The sequence below is a fragment of the Myotis nattereri genome (genome assembly GCF_964212035.1).
Source record: "Myotis nattereri genome assembly, chromosome: 8".
Lineage (NCBI taxonomy): Eukaryota > Metazoa > Chordata > Mammalia > Chiroptera > Vespertilionidae > Myotis > Myotis nattereri.
Window position 1 is genome coordinate 66,616,521 of NC_138083.1, and position 25,444 is coordinate 66,641,964.

At 41.7% G+C, this 25,444-nt stretch overlaps 1 protein-coding gene across 4 annotated transcripts in view; it reads left to right on the plus strand.

Moving 5' to 3' along the window:
• Positions 1-25,444, plus strand: part of EEFSEC (eukaryotic elongation factor, selenocysteine-tRNA specific) — a 273,459-nt gene that overhangs the window by 98,995 nt on the left and 149,020 nt on the right. For all 4 annotated transcript variants that reach the window (XM_081096597.1, XM_081096596.1, XM_081096595.1 and 1 more), the window contains exon 2: positions 10,805-11,012. In XM_081096597.1, the coding sequence (XP_080952723.1) occupies positions 10,825-11,012 (188 nt within the window). In that variant the 5' untranslated portion in view covers positions 10,805-10,824. The remainder of the gene's footprint in view (positions 1-10,804; positions 11,013-25,444) is intronic.

The window sequence follows — 25,444 nt, forward strand, 5'->3', positions numbered from 1 at the left end:
ATATGTCTCTCCTTCTCAGTGAAGCCTGTCCTGATAGTCCAATTTAAAATGTCAACCTGCCCCCCATACATTCCTGAGCCTTCTTTTCCTGCTTTGTTTTATCCCCAGGATACTTATCATCTTCTCCCTTCCATGAGATTCATGAATTAGGTGTATTGTGTGCTTTTAGCCTTGCCTCAGGACCAGTGAGCCCTGCTTGTAAGGGTAGGGGTTGTTGCTGGTTCTCATAACTAGGGTTTTGGAAAAGGAGGAGCTCAGTGAATGTGTTGAGTATTACCTGTCTATTGATATTGTTTCTATTTTTCAATGGATTGTTGCTCTTTTTATTACCAACTAGAGGCCCGGTGCACAAATTTGTGCACGGTTGGGGTCCCTTGGCCTGGCTGGTGATGGGGCTGATGGGGGCCACAGGAGGCCAGCCAGGGGGAGGGGCCACGGGAGGTTGGATGGCTGCAGGAGGTTAGATGTGGGAGTGCACTGATCACCAAGGGGCAGCTCCTCCGTTGAGCATCTGTCCCCTGGTGATCAGTGCACATCTTAGCGGCTGGTCGACCAGTCATTTGGTCGTTCGGTCGCTTAGGCTTTTATATATATATAGATTTGAAGAAGTGTTTTAAATATTAATAAAAGTAGTCTTTTCCGGAATTGTGCATTTTAGGCTTCTTTCCCCAGTCATCTTTGGTCTTCATAATTTTTTTTCTATGCAGAAATATTTGATTATTATGTTAAATTTGTCTATCTTCCTTTTTACAAAATGTGTTTCTGGGTTTTCTGTCTTACTAGGTGTTTTTCACTTTTTTTAAAAAAATATATTTTATTGATTTTTTTACAGAGAGGTAGAGAGAGGGATAGAAAGTTAGAAACATTGATGAGAGAGAAACATCCATCAGCTGCCTCCTGCACACCTCCTACTGGGGATGTGCCCACAACCAAGGTCCATGCCCTTGACCAGAATTGAACCTGAGACCCTTCAGTCTGCAGCCCGGCGCTCTATCCACTGAGCCAAACCGGTTAGGGCATGTTTTTTACTTTTAAGATTATAAAAAATTCTGTCTCGTTTTCTTCCAATACTTTTCCAGTTTTATATATTTTAATATTTAAAACTTTGATCCATTTGGAATTTATGGTATAAATTGATGCAATATGTAAGGTAGAGATCCACTTTTAGTTTTATCTAGACAGCTACCCACTGTCCCTGCGTCACTGTTGTATGTTTTTCCCAATTTACAAATGTGGACATTGAGGCTCAAAGAAGGAAGGTTACTACCCAAGGTTTCACAGCCAGCAAACCTCATTCTCACCACTGCCTGCTCTCAGTTCTGTAGTGTTTTGCCACAAGTCTCCAGCGTCTATTGTGCTTTGACTTTTCTTCCTTTTGGCAGGGGTCCAGCACCTCTGTTTGTCAGCACTCCTGTCCGAGGCTGTTTATTTTTTCTTCGTTTCTTACATCTTTTTGTTTCCTCTGTTTCTGAACTACTAACATTGCTCCCATTGTTCTCCTCGGTTTCTTTCTTCTTTTTTTTTAATTCAACTTATTGGGGTGACATTGGTTAATAAGATTATATACATTTCAAGTGTAAAGTGCTCATCACTCAAAGTTTAGTCTTCTTCTGTCACCATGTATTTGACCCCTTTACCCTCTTCAGTCTCTCCCTATCCTTTCCCCCTGGTAACGACCATACTGTTGTCTATGTTAATGAGTTTTTTGTTTGGTTTGTTCATTTGTTGTTTTCAGTTTTCTATCCCACATATGAGTGAAATCATTTGGTTCTTGTCATTTTCTCTCTGCCTTATTTCGCATGGCATGATACTCTCAAGATCTATCCATGTGTCCCAAATGGCAGAATTTAATCTTTTTTTTATGACTGAGTAGTATTCCACTGTATTTATGTACTACATCTCCTTTATCCAATCATCCATTGAAGGACATTTGGGTTGTTTCCATGCCTTGGCTACTATGAACAATGCTGCAACAAACATAGGGGTACATACATCTTTACGAATGAATGTTTTCACATTTTTTGGGTGTATACCCAGAAGAGGTATTGCTGATTCATATGGTAGTTCTAGTCTTAGTTTTCTGAGGAACCTCCATACTGTTTTCTGTAGTGGCTGTACCAATATACATTTTTCCACATCCTCTCCCACACTTGTTACTTCTGGTCTTATTGATAATAGCCATTCTAACAAGTTGTCTCATTGTGGTTTTATTTGCATTTCCGTTATAGCTAGTGAGGTTGAATACCTTTTCATATATCTGTTAGCCATTTGTGTGTTTTCTTGGGAAAAGTGTCTGTTCTGGCCTATGCCCGTTTTTAAATTGTTTGTTGTGGTTGAGTTGTGTAAGTTCTTTATGTATTTTGGATATGTATTATCCGTTTATTGGAGGTATTATTTGCAAATACCTTCTCCCATTCAGTTGGTTGCTTTTTTGTTTTGTTGGTGATTTCTTTTGCTGTGCAGAAACTTTTTAGTTTGGTATGGTCCCATTCATTCATTTTTGCCTTTGCTTCCATTGCCTTTTGGGTCAAATTAATAAAATCCTCTCTGAGACCATGGTCATGTGTTTAGTACCTATGTTTTCTTCTATGTATTTAATTGTTTTAGGAGTTATATTTAGCTCGTTGATTCATTTTAAGTTAGTTTTTGTGTATGGTATCACAAATAGCAGTTTACTGTCATTCTTTTGCATGTGACTTTCCAGTTTTCCTTCTGGGTTTCTTTAGGTGGTGATAAATGTACATTCTGCTTCCTCCTGAAGGACAGTACCTCTGGTTTTGGATGTGTTCTAGAGGACACTGGCAATTTGCGTTAGCACCTTTTCGGCTCTTCTTCCTCTTCTCATCTTCAGGGCCTTTCCACCTGCTCTTCAGGATGCTGTAGGGTTCCTAGGAGACTCAGAAATGCAGGACTCTGGCAATAGAAAAAGCAGACATTTTGAAATCAGAGAGCCTAGGTTCTAGCTCTGCCTCTGCTGTTCACTCTTGTGTGACCAGACTTTAGATGACTCCTTATTAAAATGGGAGAGTCTCCTCTGCATGGCGTTGTGGTGAGGGTCAGAGCTAAGGCACGTCAAGCGGAAGTCAGAAGCTGATATGCCATCAAGAGCCAGGCTGGTAGCCAAAATATCAGGCAATAGAGACTTGTGTGGACCAGAGTAAAATTGGGAATATATCACTATGCTCAAGAGGCAGCTGCTTCACAGCCATGTCAGAGGCAGAACCAGTGCTGTCATATCTGCTGTCTCATAAAGATTTTTGTGTGTTCTCTCTTGAATTGTAAGTGTTGGTAGTATGTCATATTCTCAGAGGCACCATGCAAGCTAAAGAACGCTCTTTTCCAATTTTGCACTTCTTAAGTGTCAGTTTGCAACTGGAGATGTGAAGTCCTGCGCCCAGGGCTTGGCACCAGGCCAGCTCCCAATCTATGGTGACTGTTGTTTGGAGTTTGACAACATCTTTTGGGTTTCTTGTTGATTAAGCAGCACACTGGTTCCACTTGTTGCTAGGTCAACTCCATGCCTGCTTATTACCTGTGGTATTTGAAATACCTGAAATATGCTCTTCTTTTGGTCCATTTGGTGGTGTGGCATGGCTCTCCTACTCGGGTGTCTCCTGGCGGATCAGGTGGAATTTAGCAGGATGTTTGTGGAGGAGCACACCTTTGCAGGCCTGGTTAAAACAATAAGGATTTCCTACCTTTTGGTGGACACAGTGTTCAGGCTGTTGTCTGCCACTCACCAAAGATCCCTGAGAGGGGCTCATGGATACCATTGGATTTGGGGGAGAAATTGTTAATATTTGTTTCACATTGTTAATACTCCTCCTCCACTTCCTCGAAAGAGTATGGGGGCCTTTGTGTATATGTGAATCATAGGGAAGGAGATGGCCACTTTTGGGGGCTCTTACTAAATTGTGCATTATGATACAAATACTAATTCTGTTTTTATTTTTGAAATGATTAAAATATATAATTACAGAATTAGAAATTTCAAAACTACTGAGAAACTTTAACCTTGTTATAATTACTCTGCAAACCTTTAAAGCAGTGATTTTCAATCGCTGTGCCATGGCACACTGGTGTGCTGCAAGAATTTTTAAAACACCTAACTAGCCCGGCGGGCATGGCTCAGTGGTTGAGCATCGACCTATGAACCAGGAGGTCAAGGTTTGATTCCGGTCAGGGCACGGGTTGCGGACTTGATCCCCAGTGGAGGGCATGCAGGAGGCAACCAATCAATGATTCTCTCTCATTATTGATGTTTCTATCTCTTTCTCCCTCTCCCTTCCTTTCTGAAATCAAGAAAAATATTTTAAAAATAAAATAAAATCACCTGACTATTTAGTTAGGCACTGACATCTTTTCCCTTATGTTGTCAAATTAAAAAATGACAACAGCCAACACAACAATAGCCACCCAGTGTTTTTTTGTTGGATTGGCAAAAAAATTATTTTTTGGTGTGCCACAGAATTTTAGTAATTAGTTTATGTGTGCCATGAGATGAAAAGGGTTGAAAATCACTGCTTTAAAGAATTCTATAGTAAATAGATCCAGATGAAAAGCTCTGATAGATTGAGAAATATAGAGGGTCATTTGTACACTGCAAGTTTTTGACTTGTGTTTCCCACCCACTCTCTCTGGTCTCAGTATGATTTCCTACTCTGGGTTCGTGGGAATTGGGAAGGACACTGTTTGATTCATTCTGTGGCAATACTAGGGATTTTGAAAAAGACAAGATGGGCCAGTTATGTCACTTCCTGTCGTCTGATCAAAAGTTTGATGAAGAAATGGAGTAACAAAAAGCTGCTTCCAGGCAGCCGGGCAGTTGCCTGATGGTGACCCCAGTTTCCAGTGGTGCTCTGGTTCTCAGTAGGTCCAGTCAAGTCACTGTGACCTTTGGTCTCCTTAGAAATCCCTGATGTTGGCTGCGCTGCAACAGTCTGTTCAAGAGGCTGGCCTTTGGAGCAGAGCTGTGTGCTCCCTGCAACAAAGGCAGCTTGTGGATGTTAGAGTGAGACCACAGAGAAAATCCCATGGGCCTCAGAGGGTTTGGATCCTGTCTGCACTTATCTTTCTGGGTTTGTCAGTTCACTTTTATTTCCCATCTCCAAGATCCCAACAGGCATCAGATGAGAGATGGACTAAATACTTGTACATCATCCTTCCCCTACGGCCACTGGGCCATGAGAAGGCACTCCTGGATAATTTTATAGACCAATAGGAAATTGAATTTCAGAGGAAAGAAACCAATTCCTGGTAAAAAAAAAAAAAAAAAAAAAAAAGTGGAGGAGGTAGGGGGAACTATTGTTTGCTCAGTCAGTCCAACAAAGATTGATTAAGCTGTGCCTGAGCTGGGTCTTGTGCTGGTTGCTGCGAATACAAATTGAAATCCAGGCCTTGGTCTGTGAGCTCTCAGTGTGGGGTGGGGTAGGAAGAAAGAGTCAGGGCAAGTAAGGTTTGGGCAGAGAGGAACAGGAACAAAAGCATGACAGGGAAGGAGTGCGAACTAGCATGGGTTGTGCCTTGATTCTCAGTGTAAAGTGCAGGCTAGGTGAGGAGGCTAGAGAGGCTCTGGTCCCCATTTGCAAGGACAAGTTGTATATGGCAGTGGGTACACCAGAGTTCAGATCTTTTCTCTATCCCCTATTTGTTGAAGAACCCAAGGCAGTCACCTAATTTCTCTAAGCCTGATTTTCTCATTTGTAAAATGGGTCAATAATAGTTTGGGTGAGGTGAGGGATGACATTTAGGTTTTAGAGGGAGCCTGGGTAGTTGGAATTACTCTTGAAACAAGGTTCATAAATCACTCATGGGGTAGAGTAACCTTAACTCTCTGGGTGCAGCTTTGCCCACCACTGTTGGGGGCCACTGAGCCAGTCACTGGGGCCATTCTGCTGTGAAGTCTTCGCTGAGAAGTGCACACAGGCTGAGAACCAAGGATGCACATCCTTACTGCTTACCAGCAGGCTTTGTCCCATCCTGCTGCCTCAAAACCTAGCCACATAGCACTGTACTGGCGACAGGCTGGAGAACATGTGGAGAGACCTGAGGTGGGTGGGGCTCAGGCTAATGTGTGTGTGGTGGGAGGGGGGGGCGTGGGGGGGGGGGGCTGAGGGAAGGCACCCCAGAGCTGAGTGAGGAGCATAGAGAAGGGCTCTGTGAAGTGCAGTGTGATCCTTGGCACAGGGAGAGTGTTCGGCACTGTGAGGTAAAAGGGGGCCCGGCGAAGCCACACCACAGAGATTGGTTTTAATCATAGGACAGTGGGGGCTCTTAGCAGGAGAATAACACAGTCAGGTCAATGTTTTACTTGATATTTATGTATTTAACATTATAATTTTATTTATTTCTGAATGGATAGTACATACTCCTGTTTAAAATGAAAAGGTACAGAAGAATCTACAGTCAGGATTTTTCTTCCTGCTCTTGTCCCATGTCTGTCTGTCACCTAGCTCTTTTCCCAACAGACAACCAAAAGTTATTTGTTTCTTTTATATTCCTTCAGAGATATTTTATGCATATAGAAGCAGATAGTCATATACAATACACACACACACACACACACACACACACAAACAACGTTTCCTCCTTTTAACACAAGTTACATTGTTCTACTCCTTTTCTCACTTACTTTACCCTGGAGATCATTCTATAGTGCTATAGAAAGAGATTCTTTTGGGTAGAAACCAAGATGGCGGCATAGGTAAACACCGGAGATTGCTGTCTCGCACAACCACTTCAAAAATACAACTAAAAGTCAAACGGACATCGTCCAGAACTACAGGAAGACTGGCTGAGTGGAAATTCTACAACTAGAAGGAATAAGAAAATCATACCGAGACTCAGAGGAGGCGCAGTGCGGAAGTAAAATACAAAGGTGTGGAGGTGCATGTGGAGAGGGCTGGCGGCTGAAGACACGATTGTCTTCTTCAATCGGGAGGGAGTCTCAAGCTCTGAGCTCCAGTTCCGGGCGAGTCTCTGGGGACCCAGACTCTTATGGGAGAAACGGGACTGTCTGGCATCAGTTGGAACTTGAGGGCAGCTTTCTCTCAGAGGCGCTCCCAGTGATTGCCTGGGCCTCTGAGGGCAGGACTGAGAGCAGCCATACTGCACACTCCTCCCCCCATGTTGATCCCCTGGGACCCCGCCCTGCCCAAGCCCTGTAAGGATGATTTTGCATATGAAAGGCCAGGCCCTTTGTAATCTGAAAATTATTTAACGAACTGCAGCTGCCCCAAGGCCCCAGGGCAACTTGCATTGCTTTACAGCTGGCTTCTGCTGAGTAGCCTCAGGCAGAGGCTAGATTAGCACCTCCTTAGAGATCCAAGAGCCAGTGTACCCAGTGGTCAGAGTGGGACTATCCAGATTACAACTCCTCAGATCCATAAGGGACACACTCAGAAGGCAGACTCAGTGGGCACCAAAGCCCCACTGAAGCAAGTCTTGCCCCAGAAGGGTGTCTTCAGCACAGAAGTTCTCCCACCGTAGACACAGCTGATTCTCACAGCCAATTGGCCTGGAGGTCAATTCCTCCCAGTGATACCTACAACAATCAAGGCTTAACTACAACAAGACTGTGCACAAAGCCCACAAGGGGGTTACCAAGAGTGTCCACCTCAGGTAATTGGGGAGGCTGAGTCACTGGGCCCTATAGGACACCTAACACAGAAAGCCACTCTATTGACACAGCGAAGCATAAAAAATGCCGAGACAAAGAAACAGGTCACAAATGACAGAAACGGAGGAAAGCAAATGACTGGATATAGAGTTCAAAACCACACTTTTGAGGTTTTTCAAGAATTTTCTAGAAACCGCCGATAAACTTAATGAGACCCTCAAGAAATCTAATGAGACACTTGATGTTGTGGTAAAGGACCAACTAGAAATTAAGCATACACTGACTGAAATAAAGAATATTATACAGACTATTCTGTATAATAGACCAGAAGACCAGAAGATCGCAAGAATCAAGTCAAAGATTTGAAATACGAAGAAGCAAAAAACACCCAACTGGAAAAGCAAAATGAAAAAAGAATCCAAAAATACGAAGATAGTGTGAGGAGCCTCTGCAAGCATACCAACATCCGAATTATAGGGGTGCCAGAAGAAGAGAGAGAGCAAGATATTGAAAACCTATTTGAAGAAATAATGACAGAAAACTTTCCCTACCTGGTGGAAGAAATAGACTTACAGGTCCAGGAAGCGCAGAGAACCCCAAACAAAAGGAATCCAAAGAGGACCACACCAAGACACATCATAATTAAAATGCCAAGGGCAAAAGACAAAGAGAGAATCTTAAAAGCAACAAGAGAAAGATAGTCAGTTACCTACAACGGAGTACCCATACGACTGTCAGCTGATTTCTCAACAGAAACTTTGCAGGCCAGAAGGGAGTGGCAAGAAATATTCAAAGTGATGAATACCAAGAACCTACAACCAAGATTACTTTTCCAGCAAAGCTGTCATTCAGAATTGAAGGTAAGATAAAGAGCTTCACAGGTAAGGAAAAGCGAAAGGGGTTCATCACCACTAAACCAGTATTATATGAAATGCTGAAAGGTATCTTTTAAGAAGAGGAAGAAGAAAAAAAAGGTAAAGATACAAATTATGAACAACAAATACACATCCATCAACAAGTGAATCTAAAAATCAAGTGAATAAATAATCTGATGATCAGAATAAACTGGTGATTATAATATAATCAGGGGTATAGAAAGGGAGTGAACCGACTATTCTTAGGGGGGAAAGGGGTGTGGGGGATGCGGGAAGAGACTCGACAAAAATCGTGCACCTATGGATGAGGACAGTGGTCGGGGGTGAGGGCAGAGGGTGGGAGGGGAACCTGGTGGAGGGGAGCTACGGGGGGCGGGGGGAGAGGAACAACTGTAATAATCTGAACAATAATGATTTAATTAAAAAAAGAAAAAAAAAAGAAAGAGATTCTTCATTATTTCTAACGGCCATATACTATTCTGTCACATGGTTGTAGCATTATTTTTACCCTGTCCTCTACTGATGGATATTCCAGGGTTTTCAACTGGAATAAGCTTGCTATAAGGACATTTTACATGTATGTGAACTTGGTTGTGTCAAAGATTATGTACGTTTGATAGCTGTTTCCAACTCGATCTTCATAGAGGTTGTACTAATTTAACCCCTTCCCACCCTTCCAACAGTGTATGAATCAATTATGTATCTTTAGAAAATTCCTTTGGGAGGCTGCTGGAGCATGGATTTCAGAGGGACAAGTTAAGGTGAACGGACTCATTAAGGAACAGCTGACATGGACCTGCCATGGGTCATGGGAACTGGAGCTGGAACAGAGACGGATTCCAAGGAGTTGGTGATTCAGTAGAAATGAGAGAATCTTTCAGATGAGGTTTTATAGGCCTCAGTTGTTTTTGTGTTTTTGTTGTTAATCCTCACCCGGTATTTTTTCCATTGATTTTTAGAGAGAGTAGAAGGGAGGGGAAGCAACAATGAGAGAGAAACATCGATGTGAAAGAGACACATTGATTGGTTGCCTCTTGCACATGTCCAACCAGGGTTGGGGATTGAGCCTACAACCAAGGTATGTGCCCTTGACTGGAGTCAAACCCTCAACCCTTCAGTCTCCAGGCTGATGCTCTATCCATTGAGCCAAACCAGCTAGGGCTGGACTCAATTGCTTAAAAAGATGAGTCTGCTGTACATAATTTGTCCTGCTCATGGTAGATGATAGACTCAGTGTCCCTGCTGTTGTTCAGTTCAACTGTGGCTGTGTATTTAGGCCATACTCACAATCTGACATGCGCACACACACACGTGTGCACGCACACACATACATATGCATGCATACACATGCATGCACATATATGTACATATACATATGATGCTCTGTTGGTACAGTTGAATGCTCCTACTCTGCCCCGTGAAAGAACAGGAAGCCCCCAGCCAGCACAGAAAGGACAGAAGAAGTGAGTAGATACAGTCCAGTCAAGCATGAAATGATCATGAGGAAACCACAAGTACTATGAGGAGAAGGCCCAGGAACCATAGAGGAGATGCCCTTTCCCCACCCAAACTCCTCCTTCATTTTTTTTTTAAATGAATTTCTCTTGTTTAAGCCACCAAGTCTGTGGTTTTTGTTGATTTTTAATATATTTTTATTGATTTCAGAGAGGAAGGGAGAGGGAGAGAGCTAGAAACATCAGTGATGATAGAGAATCATTGATTGGCTGCCTTCTGCACACCCCTACTGTGGATCAAGCCCGCAACCCAGGCATGTGCCCCTGACCGAATTGAACCCGGGACCCTTCATTCCACAGGCTGATGCTCTATCCACCGAGCCAAACCAGCTAGGTCTCTCTTTCACTTTTTTAGTCCTTCTCTCCTATCTCTTTGCAAAGGTAAATCTCTAGGCATTTGTCAAGTCTAACACTAAGCTTTTTTCTGCTTATATTTTCCTATGTAGGATGGAATGAAATGATAGGATTGGTGCAATAGGAAGTCATGGGTTTTTGAGTCACTCAGCCCTGCTCAGGCTAGCTGTATGGCCTGGGCAAGCTCTCCTTTATAGGCCTCAGTTTTCTGATCTCTAAATTGGGTAACACACCTGTTAGTTATGAGAATTCAGTGAAATCTTGTAGGTCAAAGCATGTCACCTGTGGCCTGGTGCTAGGAGGTATGTGATAATTGTTCATTTCCCACTCCACCCACTTTTAATACTTTAATTTGGCCGGTTTTGCCTGACCTAGGGCATTGGGCAGCTTTCTGAGCTCACCTCTCCCTTTTCTATTTCTAACCTTGTCTTTTCTCCTTCCAGGGGCCCAGATCATTGACCTGATGATGCTGGTCATCGATGTGACCAAGGGGATGCAGACCCAGTCAGCAGAATGCCTTGTGATTGGACAGATTGCCTGCCAGAAGCTGATTGTGGTGTTGAACAAGACGGACCTCTTGGCTGAAGGAAAGAAACAGGCAGCGATAGAGAAAATGACCAAGAAAATGCAGAAGACCCTGGAGAACACCAAGTAGGTTTGCCAATGAGAGGAAGGTTCACGTACACAAGCAGGCTTCAGGGTACACGTGGATTGGGAGGCAGCTGTTAACACCGGGTCCTGGTAAATGGGATATTGCCTGGCCCTTGCTTGAATGAAGGCTAAAGGCTAAGGTGCTATTGCAAGAGACCAAACAGTACAGAGGCATTAAGAAGCAGGAAATTGATTTTATAGGTAATTTCCTAACATGAGCAGTGTGTGGTTTTGCTCTGCATGACATTTAGAGAAACTCAGGTTGCCTCCATCTTGCTGGCCCTCCACTGTAGGGTGTGTCCTTGTTCGTGTGGTCAAAGAGAGCACAGGCAGTGGTGTGTTCATGTTTGCAGTAAGGTCTAGTGCAGGGGTGGGCAAACTTTTTGACTCAAGGGCCACAATGGGTTCTTAAACTGGACCGGAGAGCCGGAACAAAAGCATGGATGGAGTGTTTGTGTGAACTAATGTAAATTCAAAGTAAACATCATTACATAAAAGGGTGCGGTCTTTTTTTTTTTTAGTTTTATTCATTTCAAACGGGCCAGATCTGGCCCGCGGGCCGTAGTTTGCCCACGGCTGGTCTAGTGTGTAGGACCTGGACCTGGAAGGGGCATACCCTTCTCACTGAAATTCTGTTGCTGAGGACTCCATCCTACCTCCTCATTTAGCTAGGGACTGTATCCCCTCACTGTCAGTTTAGCTGCAACTGGAGATATGAATTGAAGAGGAGATATGAGTTCTGGTGGATGACTAGATGTTTCCGTTAGAGGTTAATAAAACTGGATGGTTATACAGATGAATGGACCGATGGACATTGCTGTGTTGGGGGTACTGTGAAAGTTCAGATGACAAAAGGACCTTTGTAGTATTTCGTGCTAAGGAATTTACAGTTTCATCTTATGGAAAGTAGGGAGTTAAAAAAATTTTGAGCAGGAGACTGACTGAAAGAGGTTCCCCTCCTATGTAGAGATGGCTGGCTCTAGGTGAAAGGATAGCATGGCAAGGAGGATCTGGAGAGGAGAAACCAAGATGGCGGCATAGGTAAACACCGGAGATTGCTGCCTCACACAACCACTTCAAAAATACAGCTAAAAGACAAAACGGACATCATCCAGAACCACAGGAAGGCTGGCTGAGTGGAAATCCTACAACTAGAAGGAAAGAGAAAAGCACTGAGACTCAGAGGAGGTGCGGAAGTAAAGTGCAGAGGTACGGAGGCGCACGCGGAAAGGGCTGGCAGCTGAGGACGAGGTTGTCTTTTTCAATCGGGAGGGAGTCTCAAGCTCCCGACTTCTCTGAACTCCAGTTCCGGGTGAGTCTCTGGGGACCCAGACTCATAAGGGGAGAAACTGGACTGTCTGACATCGGGCAGACCTCGAGGGCGGCTTTCTCTCAGAGGTGCTTGCAGCGATTACTGGGACACTGAGACGCAGGGCCTCTTAGGGTAGGACGGGGGAGCATCCATAGCTTCTTGCTCCGCCCTGTTGATCCCCTGAGACCCTGTCTCACCCAAGCTGTGCACAGAGGCTTTTCCAAATGAAAGACCTGGCCCTTTGCACCCTGAAAATTACCTAACAAACTGTAACTGAATCAGAGAGACCCAGAACTTCCAAAAGAAGGTCCAAGGCCCCACAGCAACTTGCATTGATTGCTTCACAGCTGGGCCTCATCTGGGCACCTCCAAACCCCAAACAAAGAAGAGGAATCTCTCCATAGCTCCTGCTGGGTGGCCTCAGGTAGAGGCTAAATTAGCACCTCCTTAGAGATCCAAGAGCCAGTGTACCCAGTGGTCAGAGTGGGACTATCCAGATTACAACCCCTCAGATCCATAAGGGACACACTCAGGGGGCAGACTCAGTGAGCACCAAAGCCCCACTGAAGCAAGTCTTGCCCCAGAAGGGTGTCTTCAGCACAGAAGTTCTCCCACCGTAGACACAGCTGATTCTCACAGCCAGTTGGCCTGGAGGTCAATTCCTCCCAGTGATACCAACTACAATCAAGGCTTATCTACAACAAGACTGTGCACAAAGCCCACAAAGGGGTGCACCAAGAGTGTCCACCTCAGGTAATTGGGGAGGCTGAGTCACTGGGCCCTATAGGACACCTAACACAGAAAGCCACTCTATCAACACAGGGATGCATAAAAAATGTGAAGACAAAGAAACAGGTCACAAATGACAGAAATGGAGGAAAGCAAACGACTGGATATAGAGTTCAAAACCACACTTTTGAGGTTTTTCAAGAATTTTGTAGAAACTGCTGATAAATTTAGTGAGACCCTCAAGAAATCTAGTGAGACCCTCGAGGTTATGAAAAAAGACCAACTAGAAATTAAGCATACACTGACTGAAATAAAGAATAATATACAGAGATCCAACAGCAGACTAGAGGATCGCAAGAATCAAGTCAAAGATTTAAAATAAGAAAAAGCAAAAATCACCCAACTGGAAAAACAAAAAGAAAAAAGAATACAAAAATATGAAGATAGTGTGAGGAGCCTCTGGGACAGCTTCAAGTGTATCAACGTCCGAATTATGGGGGTGCCAGAAGAAGAGAGAGAGCAAGATATTGAAAACCTATTTGAAGAAATAATGACAGAAAACTTCCCCTACCTGGTGGAAGAAATAGACTTACAGGTCCAGGAAGCTCAGAGAACCCCAAACAAAAGGAATCCAAAGAGGACCACACCAAGACACATCATAATTAAAATGCCAAGGGCAAAAGACAAAGAGAGAATCTTAAAAGCAGCAAGAGAAAGATAGTCAGTTACCTACAACCGAGTACCCATATGATTGTCTGCTGATTTCTCAACAGAAACTATGCAGGCCAGAAGGGAGTGGCAAGAAATATTCAAAGTGATGAATACCAAGAACCTACAACCTAGATTACCCAGCAAAGCTATCATTCAGAATTGAAGGTCAGATAAACTGCTTCACAGATAAGGAAAAGCTAAAAGGGTTCATCACCACTAAACCAGTATTATATGAAATGCTGAAAGGTATCTTTTAAGAAGAGGAAGAAGAAAAAAAAGGTAAAGATACAAATTATGAACAACAAATACACATCCATCAACAAGTGAATCTAAAAATCAAGTGAATAAATAATCTGATGAACAGAATAAACCGGTGAATATAATAGAATCAGAAGCATAGAAAGGGAGTGGACTGACTATTCTTGCGGGGGAGAGGTATGTGGGGGGGGGGGATGTGGGAAGAGACTGGACAAAAATTGTGCACCTATGGATGAGAACAGTGGGCGGTGGGGGTAAGGGCAGAGGATGGGGTGGGAATCGGGTGGAGAGGAGCTATGGGGGGGAAAAAAGAGGAACAATTGTAATCATCTGAACAATAAAGATTTAATTTTTTTTTAAAAGAAGGAGGATCTGGAGGCAACAGAGAGACAGATGTGGGGAGGTCATGGTAGTTTTTCCATGGAGAGAAGTGTGGTTCAGAATCAAGGTAGTGTAGGCAGGGGAGGGTGAACTAGGGAGAACCAGCAGATCTTGTCAGGCTATTGGCTCTGTCTACAGTCAGCACATTCTGATAGGAGAGGTCCATGCGGGAAGAAAGGTGACAGTGCTATTAGGCCGGGTGGGGGTGGGGTTGGGAGGGGTGTGGAGACTATGTGACAGAAGCCATCTGGTTGCTCAGGTGGCCAAGGGAAAGACTAATTCCAATGTGGTCGTGAAAAGGAGAAAACATCCTTGTTGAGCACACAGTGTTGGCCAATCTCATTGTTTTATCAATTCCTCTCTTCTTCTCTGGTCCAGCACTTTTTGATCAATACTAAATAGTGGTCACCAGGAGACAGCAATGCTTCCTCTGTGCTATGCAGCCTGAGACAATGTCCTGCTACTTCCACCTCTCCTTCTCCTGCCTGTGGAGGGCAATCAAGTAGAGTGTTTTTGTTTCCCCATCATAAAGATTGATATGCCTTCCCATTTATGACTTTTTTTTCAGATCCAACACCTGCAGTTCTCCCTCAGAATTCTCAAGTTGATTAAATTAAAGCTCCAGGCCTGTGAATGGGCCAAATATGTCATAAAAGATTTCCTAGCGCTGCCTTTTGTTAGCAAAATTCATCAATCCGATAAAATCGACACATTTAGATAAGTGTTGCATAAAAATTCAGACTTTGTTATTCCCAACGGAAGTGGATATGAGACTGTAAAAAGGGAGATAAAAAATTATATCTTCTTTTTAGTGAGTTATTTGATTCCCTACCGTTTTATTTACTTGTCAGAAAGGGGAGAACAGGTCCTTTGGACTTCTGCATAAAAACCTAGCACAATGTCAGTATCATTTGCTATATAAACAAGACCTTCTGGGATGGGCTTAGAGTATTTTTTAAGGGTGAATTAATATTGATTATTTCGATTAATTAAATTAAGAAAATTCTCACTTGCATGTTTAAATTATATTCTATTTTAATTTATTGGTTGAATGTCAAATTGTGGATTTTATCACACATCCAGAGGAAATTATCTATCTGAGGGGCCTTGAAACTTGTCCTCTCCTCATTCAGCACCCAAAGGGCTAGGAGAGAAACTCAGATAAAGGAAAGGATTGATATCAAACCCTGATGTGATGTGAGTGAGCTCAATGGGCCTGGGGCCAGGTCAAGGTGAACCCTTTCCTAAGAAAACATTAGTTCTTACCTCTGTGCAACAGTGAATTTCTTTAAATCATTTAAAGTGATGATTTCCTTTTCTTATAGTCCCTAGCTGAGTAAATCCTTTGTAAATGCTGGTCCAAATGTAAAAAAATTTTCTATCATCAAGGGAAAAATTTGGGCTGGAGAACTACGTACTGTATGTATTAAATCCTGAAGTTTTAAAACATGAAACATTTTTTTTCCAATCCAAGGAGTAATTGAAAGAAAATTTGGAAAATAGAGAAAAGTGATTAAAAGAAAGAGGAGACCACCCAAAGATTTCTTATCTCAAAATAGCTGCTGCTGACGTTTTTGTTTATTTCATTCCTATCTTTTCACTATGCATAGTATTGCCCCCCTTTTTAAATTTTAGTAAAATATACATAAATAATATTTATTATTTTAACTGTTTGTAAATGTACAATTCAGTGGCATCAAATACATTCACAAAGCTGTGTACTTATCACAGTCTAAACCAAAAACTTTTTCATGATTCCCAACATAAACAATAACTTCCTTTCTCTCGCCCCTCTCCAATCCTCCGATAACCTTTGTTCTGCTTCCTGTCTATACTGGTAGACATGAATCCATGCGCGAGTAGCTCACTGCCGCTTGCCTCAGCTGGCCACACCACCCACCGCTGCTGGTAGCTCTTGGCCCCGCCCTCCTGTAGCTCTCTGCTGCTTTGTAGCTCGCTGACCCGCCCTCCTGTAGCTCTTTGCCACTTGTAGATCAGTCATCACCTTACGGCATCCAGCTAATTTGCATATTCCTCTATTATTATATTAGATGAATTTGCTTATTCTAGATACCTTAATATAAATGGAACCATACAATACTCGGCCTTCTGTGTTTGGCTTATTTCACTTACTATGATGCTTTTAAGATCCATTTATGTTGTTGCATGTGTCAGAATTTCATTTCTTTTAATAGGTGGATACTATTCTATTGTGTTCATATACCATATTTTATTTATTCATTCATGTATTGATGGACTCTTGGCTTATTTCCTTTTGGTAATTGTGGATAATGCTGCTATAAACACTGGTGTACAAATATCTATTTGAATACCTGCTATCAGTTCCTTTGGGTATATGCTCAGGAGTGGAATTGCTGGGTCACATGGTAATTCTGTTTAACTTTTTACAGAGCCACCAAACTGTTTCCCATTGTAGCTGCACGATTTTCCATTCCCTTTAGCAATGCACAAGAGTTGCAGCTTCTCCACATCCTTGCCAACACTTATTTTTTTAAAAAAATAGTTATCCTAGTAGGTATGAAGTGGTATCTCATTGTGGTTTTGATTTGCAGTTCCCTAATGACTAATGATGTTGAGCATCTTTTCATGTTATTATTGCCCATTTATATGCTTTGGAGAAATATCTATTCAAGTCCTTTGCCCATTTTTTAATTCCGTTGTTGTTGAGTTGTAGTTCTTTATATATTCTGGATATTAATCCCTTGTCAGATATATGATTTGCAAATCATTCTATAGATTGTTTCTTCCATTCTATAGATTGTCTTGTCACTTCTTGATAATATCCTTTGATGCATGAAAGTTTTTAAATTTTGATGAAATACAATTTATTTTTTCTTTTGTTGCCTGTGCTTTTGGCATTACATGAGATTGTTGCTAAATCCAATGTCATGAAGATTTTCTTCAGTTTTTTTCCTAAGAATTTTATAGTGTTAGCTCTTAAGTTTATTTAGCTCTTTGATCCAGTTTTAGTTATATTTTTATATACAGTATTAGTTAAGAGCCCAACTTCATTATTTTGCATGTGGATGGACAGGTTTTCTGGCACTATTTGTTGAAAAGACTGCCCTTGCCCCCTTTACTCTTGTCAAAAGTCAATAACCATATGTGTGTGGGTTTATTTTGGATTCTTTAATTTGTTTCATTGGTCTATGTGTCTGTCTTTATGCCAGTACCACACTACTTTGTTTACTGCTTTGTAGTAAGTTTCAAAGTATGGAAGTTGAGTTGAGTCTTCCAACTTTATGCTTCTTTTTCAAGATTATTTTGGCTATTTGAGGCCCCTTGCAATTCCCATGTGAACTTGAGGATCTGCATTTCCATTTCTACAAAAAACAGTTTTTACATTTTAATCATGATTGCACTGAATTTGTAGATTACTTTAGGTAGTATGAACATCTTAACAGCGTTAAATCTTCCAATCCATGAACATAGACACCTTTCCATTTAGTTAGATCTTCTTTAATTTCTTTCATTAATGTTTTATAATCCTATATAATAAAAGCCTAATATGCAAATTGATCAAATGGCACAACAACCAGTGGAATGACCGGTTGCTATGATGTGCACTGACCACCAGGGGGCGGACACTCAATGCAGGAGCTGCCCCCAGTCCTCAGGCCTCAGGCCAGTCAAGGCTGGTGCCAGTGGGGGCCCCCAATCGCCCCGCAGGCTGGTCAAGGCGGGTGCCAGCAGGGAACCCGCCCTCCCCCGATTGCCCCACAGGTCACCGGCCAGGCCTTAGGGACCCTACCCATGCATGAATTTTGTGCATCAGGTTTCTAGTTTTTAGCATATAAGTCTTTCATGTCTTGGTTAGATTTATTTCTAAGTCTTTAATTCTTTAAGATGCTATTATAAATGAAATTGCATTCTTACTTTCCTTTTCAGATTGTTTTTGCTGGTGTATAGAAACACAACTGATTTTTACATGTTAATCTACTATCCTGCAATTTTGCTAAATTCAATTTTCCCCTTTTAACCACATATTGATAATCATGAGGTATTTATAGTTTTGATTTATGCTTTTATTAACATTTGATGTAGCAGTCACTGTTGTTGAATCTTTCAACTGGCTTCCGTTTTTTTTCTTATAAATAAATGACCTTGGGGTGAACATCTTTGACCATCATTAAACTTTGTCCATGTTTTCAGTTTTTTCTTCATCAGAGGTTCGAGGTGTAAGATTGTTGGATCAAAGGGTATAGACCAGCCGTGGGCAAACTACAGCCTGCAGGCCGGATCCGGCCCGTTTGAAATGAATAAAACTAAAAAAAAAAAAAGACCGTTCCCTTTTATGTAATGATGTTTACTTTGAATTTATATTAGTTCACACAAACACTCCATCCATGCTTTTGTTCCGGCCCTCCGGTCCAGTTTAAGAACCCATTGTGGCCCTCGAGTCAAAAAGTTTGCCCACCCCTGGTATAGACCCTTTTAGAACTTTTTTTAAAAAAATACATTTTATTGATTTTTTACAGAGAGGAAGGGAGAGAGATAGAGAGTTAGAAACATCGATGAGAGAGAAACATTGATCAGCTGCCTCCTGCACATCTCCCACTGGGGATATGCCCACAATCCAGGTACATGCCCTTGACTGGAATCGAACCTGGGACCTTTCAGTCCGCAGGCTGACACTCTATCCACTGAGCCAAACCAGTTTCGGCCCTTTTAGAACTTTTTAATGTATATTGCCACATTTTTTCACAAAATGTTTGTCCCCTTTCACACAGGTATCAGCACATAACTTTGATTTATCATTTTAAAATATATTCCAAATTTAGTAGGATGAAAATGATACTTTCCTCTTGTCTTAATATGTGATTCTTTAATTACTGGTGAGATTGAACGTGTTCCCTTAAGTACATTACACAGTCTGCTTTTGTGTATTTGAATTATGCCCATATATTTTGTGTATTTGCTTCTTGCAATTTTAATGCTTTCGTTTTTTGTGTTTGAGGTAGAATCTTAAGTATATTATATATTTTTTAATTTTTCAATTATAGTTTGCACTCAATATTATTTTTTATTAATTATTAGGTGTATAGCATAGTGATTAGACATTCATATACTTTATAAAGTGTTCCCCCTGATACTTCCAGGACTCACATGGCACCATACATAGGCATTAAAATATTATTTATACCAGGGGTGGGCAACCCCTGGCACGCGTGCCAAACGTGGCACTCCAGTAACTTTTGCTGGCACGCAAAACCCTCTCTTATAATCTTCCATTTACAGTTTTTTTCTTAATATCGACTTCTTTATTTTTCAGATAAATTCAGTGTAGGTGCATCTTAGATAAATAAATAATTTTACATAACAAGTTTTCTTGAAGACCATAGACATGGATTGACGAGAGAGGGGAAGAGCAATTTCTATGCCTCTGCCTTAACTCTCCCTGCCTTTCTAGATCCGACCAGTGTTTTGGTTTCATCCACATATGCTTGTGAATCTTTGTTCTCAGTGATGAATTTTGTTAAGTCTCGTAATAGGAGTAGCCTGACGGATGAAAGTAGTAGCTCGTGCATATCTCTGAAGGTCACGAAATATAAACCTGATATAAAATCTCTGTCATCAGTGATGCAGCAGCAAAAGTCCCACTGATAATATCAAACGGAGTCATAAAGTTTTCTGTCGGACTATAAGTGTACATGTATACATTAAAAAATAAATGTATTTTTTATCATCATATACTGTATTTTTGTCACTCGAATGAAATTTATTATTTCTTCAAGGTTCTTCACATACATACACCTTAAGAGATATCAAGTAGGCATAATATGTTCTCAAAAAATTAGGGTTGGCGCGCAGAAGAATTTTGAGTCAGAGATTTTGCTGGTTTTGGCACGCATTCACAAAAAGGTTGCCCACCCCTGATCTATACTAATAAAAGGGTAATATGCTAATTAGACCAAACGTCTTCCGGACATCCTTCCAGATGTCCTTCCAGACAAAGCCATGGTGGTGGGGACCAAGGCAGAGGTAGTTAGTGGCGATCAGGCTGGCAGGGGAGAGCAGTTAGGGGCAATCAGGCTGGTAGGGCAGAGCAGTTAGGGGCGATCAGGCAGGCAGGCAGGTGAGCAGTTAGGAGCCAGCGGTCCCGGATTGCGAGAGGGTAGTCAGACATCCCCTGAGGGGTCTCAGATTGGAGAGGGTGCAGGCCGGGCTGAGGGCCCCCCCCCCCCCGCACAAATTCTGTGCACCGGTCCTCTAGTTGACTACATTCCCTATATTCCCTGCTATACTTTACATCCCTGTGACTGTGACTACCAATTTGTACTTCTTAATCCCTTCACCTTTTTCACCCAGTTCCCTGAACCTCCCTCCCCTCTGGCAACCATCAGTCTGTTCTGTGTATCTGAGTTGGTTTCTATTTTGTTTGTTCATTTATATTGTTCTTTAGATTCAAAATATGAGTGAAATCATATGGTATTTGTTTTTCTCTAACTGACTTATTTCACTTAGCATCATATCCTCTAGGTCCATCCATTGCTGCCGCAAATGGTAAGATTTCATTTTTTTGTGTGTGTGGCTGAGTAATGTTCCATTGCATATATGTACCACAGCTTTTTTATCCATTTGTCTATTGATAGACATTTGGATTGCTTCTGTATCTTGACTATTATAAATAACACTGCAATGAACATAGGAGTGCATATATTCTTTTGAATTAGTGTTTTGAGTTTCTTCAGATATATACCCATAAGTGGAATCACTGAGTCATAAGGCAGAGTTCCATTTAAAATAAATTTTTTTTTCTACTTGAAACTTATTGTGTAAATACTACATTTAAATGTTAACTGATACAATTAACTGTTTAATTCATGGGTAGAGTTCTCATTCCACATGTGGAGTTTGTCATTCTTTTTTTAAAATTAATTAATTTATTTTCTTTATTGATTAAAGTATTACATATGTGTCCTTATCCCCCCATTGCCCCCACCCCCACCCCCCACTCATAACCTCACCCCCCTAGTGTCAGGACCCTCCTTACTGTTTTCTGTTGGGGCTGAACCAATCTGCATTACCACTAACAATGCATGAAGGTTCCCTTTTCTCCACATTCTCTCCAACACTGTTGTTTGTTGATTTATTGATGATAGCCATTCTGATAGGTGTGAGGTGATATCTCATTGTGGTTTTAATTTGCATTTCTCTGATAATTAGTGAGGTTGAGCATCTTTTCATATTTCTATTTTCTATCTTTATGTCCTCTTTGGACTATTCAGGTCCTCTGCCCATTTTCAAAATTGAATTTATTTGGTTACATTGGTTAATAAAACTATATAGGTTTAAGGTACACAATTCTATAATACATCATCTGTATATTGTATTGTGTGTTCCCCACCTCAAGGCATGTATCTTTCCATCACCATTTCCTCTGCCCATTTTTTAAATTGGATTGTTTGGGGTTATTTTGGTACTTAGTTGTCTGACTTTTTTATAAATTTTGGAGACTAACCCTTGTCAGGTATCATTGGTGAATATCTTCTGCCATTTAATAGGTTGTCTTTACATTTTGCTGATGGTTTCCTTTGCTGTGCAAAAACTTTTTAGTTTGATGTAGTCCCATTTGTTTTTCTTTGGGGGGGTGGGGGGGTTGTTTCCCTTGCCTGAGAAGATATATAAAAAAATATTACTCAGAGAAAAGTCAGAAATTTTACTGCCTAGAAGTTTTATGGTTTTGAGTCTTATATTTAAGTCTTTAATCCATTTTGAGTTTATTCTTGTGTATGGTGTAGGAATGTGGTATAGTTTCATTTTTTGGCATATATTTGTTCAATTTTCTCAGCACTATTTATTACATAGACTGTCTTTACTCCATTGTATGTTCTTGCCTTCTTTGTCAAATATTAGTTGACTAGATATGGGTTTACTTCTGGGCTCTCTGTTCTGTTCCATTGATCTATATATCTGTTTTTATGCCAGTACCATGCTGTTTTGATTATGTGACCTTGTAGTATAGTGTGATATTGGTGTGATATCTCCAAACCAGCCAGGGCTATATTAATTCTTTCTATCTATGAGCATGGTATATGCTTTCATTTATTTGTATCTTCTTCAATTTCTTTGGACAACTTTGTTTTGTTTTGTTTTTTAGACTCTGTTTACTTCTGCTCTGCTCTTGATTACTTTCTTTCTTCAACTCACTTTGGGCTTTGTTTGCTATTCTTTGTCTAGTTCCTTTAGGTGTTAGGTAAAGTATTATTCTTGGAGATTTTTCTTGTTTCTTCAGGTAGGCGTGAATTGCTACGAATTCTCCTCTCCCTCCCTTCTCCTCTCTCTCCCTTCTCCTCTCCCTCCCTTCTCCTTTCCCTGCCCTTGACTGGAATCGAACCTGGGACCCTTCAGTCTGCAGGCCGATGCTCTATCCACTGAGCCAAACCAATCTGCACTCTTCTCCTCTCTTCTTTTTCCTTAGAAGAAGGAAAGGAGAAAGGCAGAGGGTTTTGAATCCGTACCAAAAGGAGGGATAAAGAACTCTACTTGGACACAGAGCAGTCCAATTAAGACCCCAGAGGCTTGAAATAGTGTACAAGTTGGGGAATTATGATGTGTTCCAACCATAAAGTGAAAGAAAGGATGGAAGGAGATGAGGTTGGAGAAAGGGGTCCTAGGCTGTCCTCACATGGAAGTCATTACAAAGCCTCTCTTTCCCACACTCCCTCCTCACTCTCTTTCTCCCTTTCACCAGGTTCACCTATTTGCTTTAACATAACCCCTCAATTGAAAATTGAAAACAATTCAGGCCTTAGTCAGGATTTTCACCTTTATCCTGAGAACAATAGGAAACCATTTGGCAGACTTAATTAAATGAGTGGTCAGAGCAGGTTTTCTTTTTAAGTTTATTCTTGTTGCTGCATTGAGAATGGTCTGAGAAGGAATGGACACGAACGATTTGGACAGAGCAGTCAGGTGGTGATAGGTAAGAGAGATCATGGTGAACTGAAGTGGTGGTAGCAATAAGATAGAAGGAGTATTGGGCAGGTGTGGAAAGTATTTCTAAGGTAGAATTGATAGGTCTTGCTGATGGGTTGAATGATCTTTTACCCTTTCTGCATCCACCCCCCTGGGCATTTAACTTTGAAGTGTCCTCTGCCTCTGTCTCTGGACTTGACCATGTGCCTGGCTTTGGGTAATAGAACTCTGCCTCTGTCTCTGGACTTGACCATGTGCCTGGCTTTGGGTAATAGAATGAAGCAGAAGTGCAAGTATGGTGCTTCTAAGTCTACAGCTCGAGAGGCCTTGCTCTTTCTTGTGTTTCTGTCCCCAGAGAATGAGCTCAGAGAGAAACGGGTTGGGAAAGGTAGGTTTGCTTATAGACCTAAGACCTATGTGCTTACATTGGACCTTGGACCCTGTGGCCCACACCACACTGAACATATGGACCAAACTAATGGCCAAGGATTTGGCCAAGGCCACACAGCCAGACAGCTGTCGACTGGCACTAAACCCCATCTCTTCTGTTTCACTATGAATGCCCACTTTTCCTACTCTTCCATGACCACCTCTCTTTAGTCACTTGCAAAGCAGAGGAGCTGTGTTGGTGCTGGTTGGTTCCTTGGCAGTAATAATAGTATTTAACATTTATTGGGTGTTTACTCTGTGCCAGGCCCAGGCATCAGGGTTTGCAAATTCAGATACCTGGAATGGCAAGTAAGGTCACTGAGTGAGGCAAGCAAAGCAGGGACTCTGGTGGCTTAGACGGCCAAGGCTCTGGCTAAATGGGTGACGGTAACTGCTCAGACCATGATGGCCTGGCTAGTATTGCCAGGTATTACTGTTTTAAAGATAAGACATATATTTGAATTTTTATATAGCATTTTCCAATTTAAAAAATTTTAAAAATGAATCCACAATTCAGAAAAAGTACTCTGTAGGCAAATTAAATCACACCTGTTGGCCTGTTTGCAAACTCTGCTTGCCGTTTTCTTATTTCCTCTGACACCCATTCTGTAAAGGAGCCTTGCTCCTTGTTCTACTGATGGAGCAAGCAAAGCTCTTCAAGAGGATAAATCACTTACTCAAGGTCATCTAGCCAAGCTACACAGTTGGGGTCTGTGTGACTCCAAGGTTTGAACCTATGACAGACGGCCTCTTGGATGGGTAAGGGATCTGTGTTCAGACACAGCCAGAGCTGACACCATGACAGAACATGTCCAGGGACAGTAAACTGTCAGTCAGAGACCTCAATGTAGCAACAAGGGATCATTCAAGACAAATGTGATTGATGTTGCAGAATTTCCCACCTCCCTCTGCCAGAACTTAACAATGGATGTCTCTGTGCCCTTAATAAAATTAAGTTACCACAGCCCTGGCCAGGTAGCTCAAGCTGGTTAGAGCATTGATCCCATATGCCAAGAATGCTGTGCCCCTCTCTGAGCAGGTTCTATCCCCATCAGGGCACATGCAAGAAGCAACTAATGAGTGAATGAATAAGTAAATCAGCAAATTGATGTTTCTCCCCCTCATCTCCCGCCTCTCTCTTTAAAAATCAATAAACAAAAATTAAGTCATTGTATGTTTAGGAGAGGTGGCATATGTGGAATAAATACCTTTGGCTTCTTTGTGTCATTTATCAAACTTCTTAAACATATTGTGTAGGCCCATAAAAACAATTCTGACTCTTTCACTGGACTGTGAGCTCCAGCTATCAGAGGTGGATCTGTTTTGCTTCCAGTTGTCTCCCAGCACCTAGCACAATCTGTGACACACAGTAGGTGTTCAATAAATGTATGCAGAATAAATGAGCGTGGTTCAGAAGAAGTGAATTGACTTGTCAGGTCACACAGACCAATCTTCCTGTTTACGTATCTTGATTTAGAAGCTCATGCTATGTCTACACAATCCTGCCTCTTGGAGAGAATCAAGGGAAAGATGTTTCCAGGCTAAGGATCTTGGGCCCAGGAGCTTCCACTTCTTTGGACTCCTATAGAATAGGAGTTGGTAGAAGTGGTGATAGGGGTAAGCACCTATTAAGTAAGCCATTATCTACCATAATACCTTTTGTAAACCACAC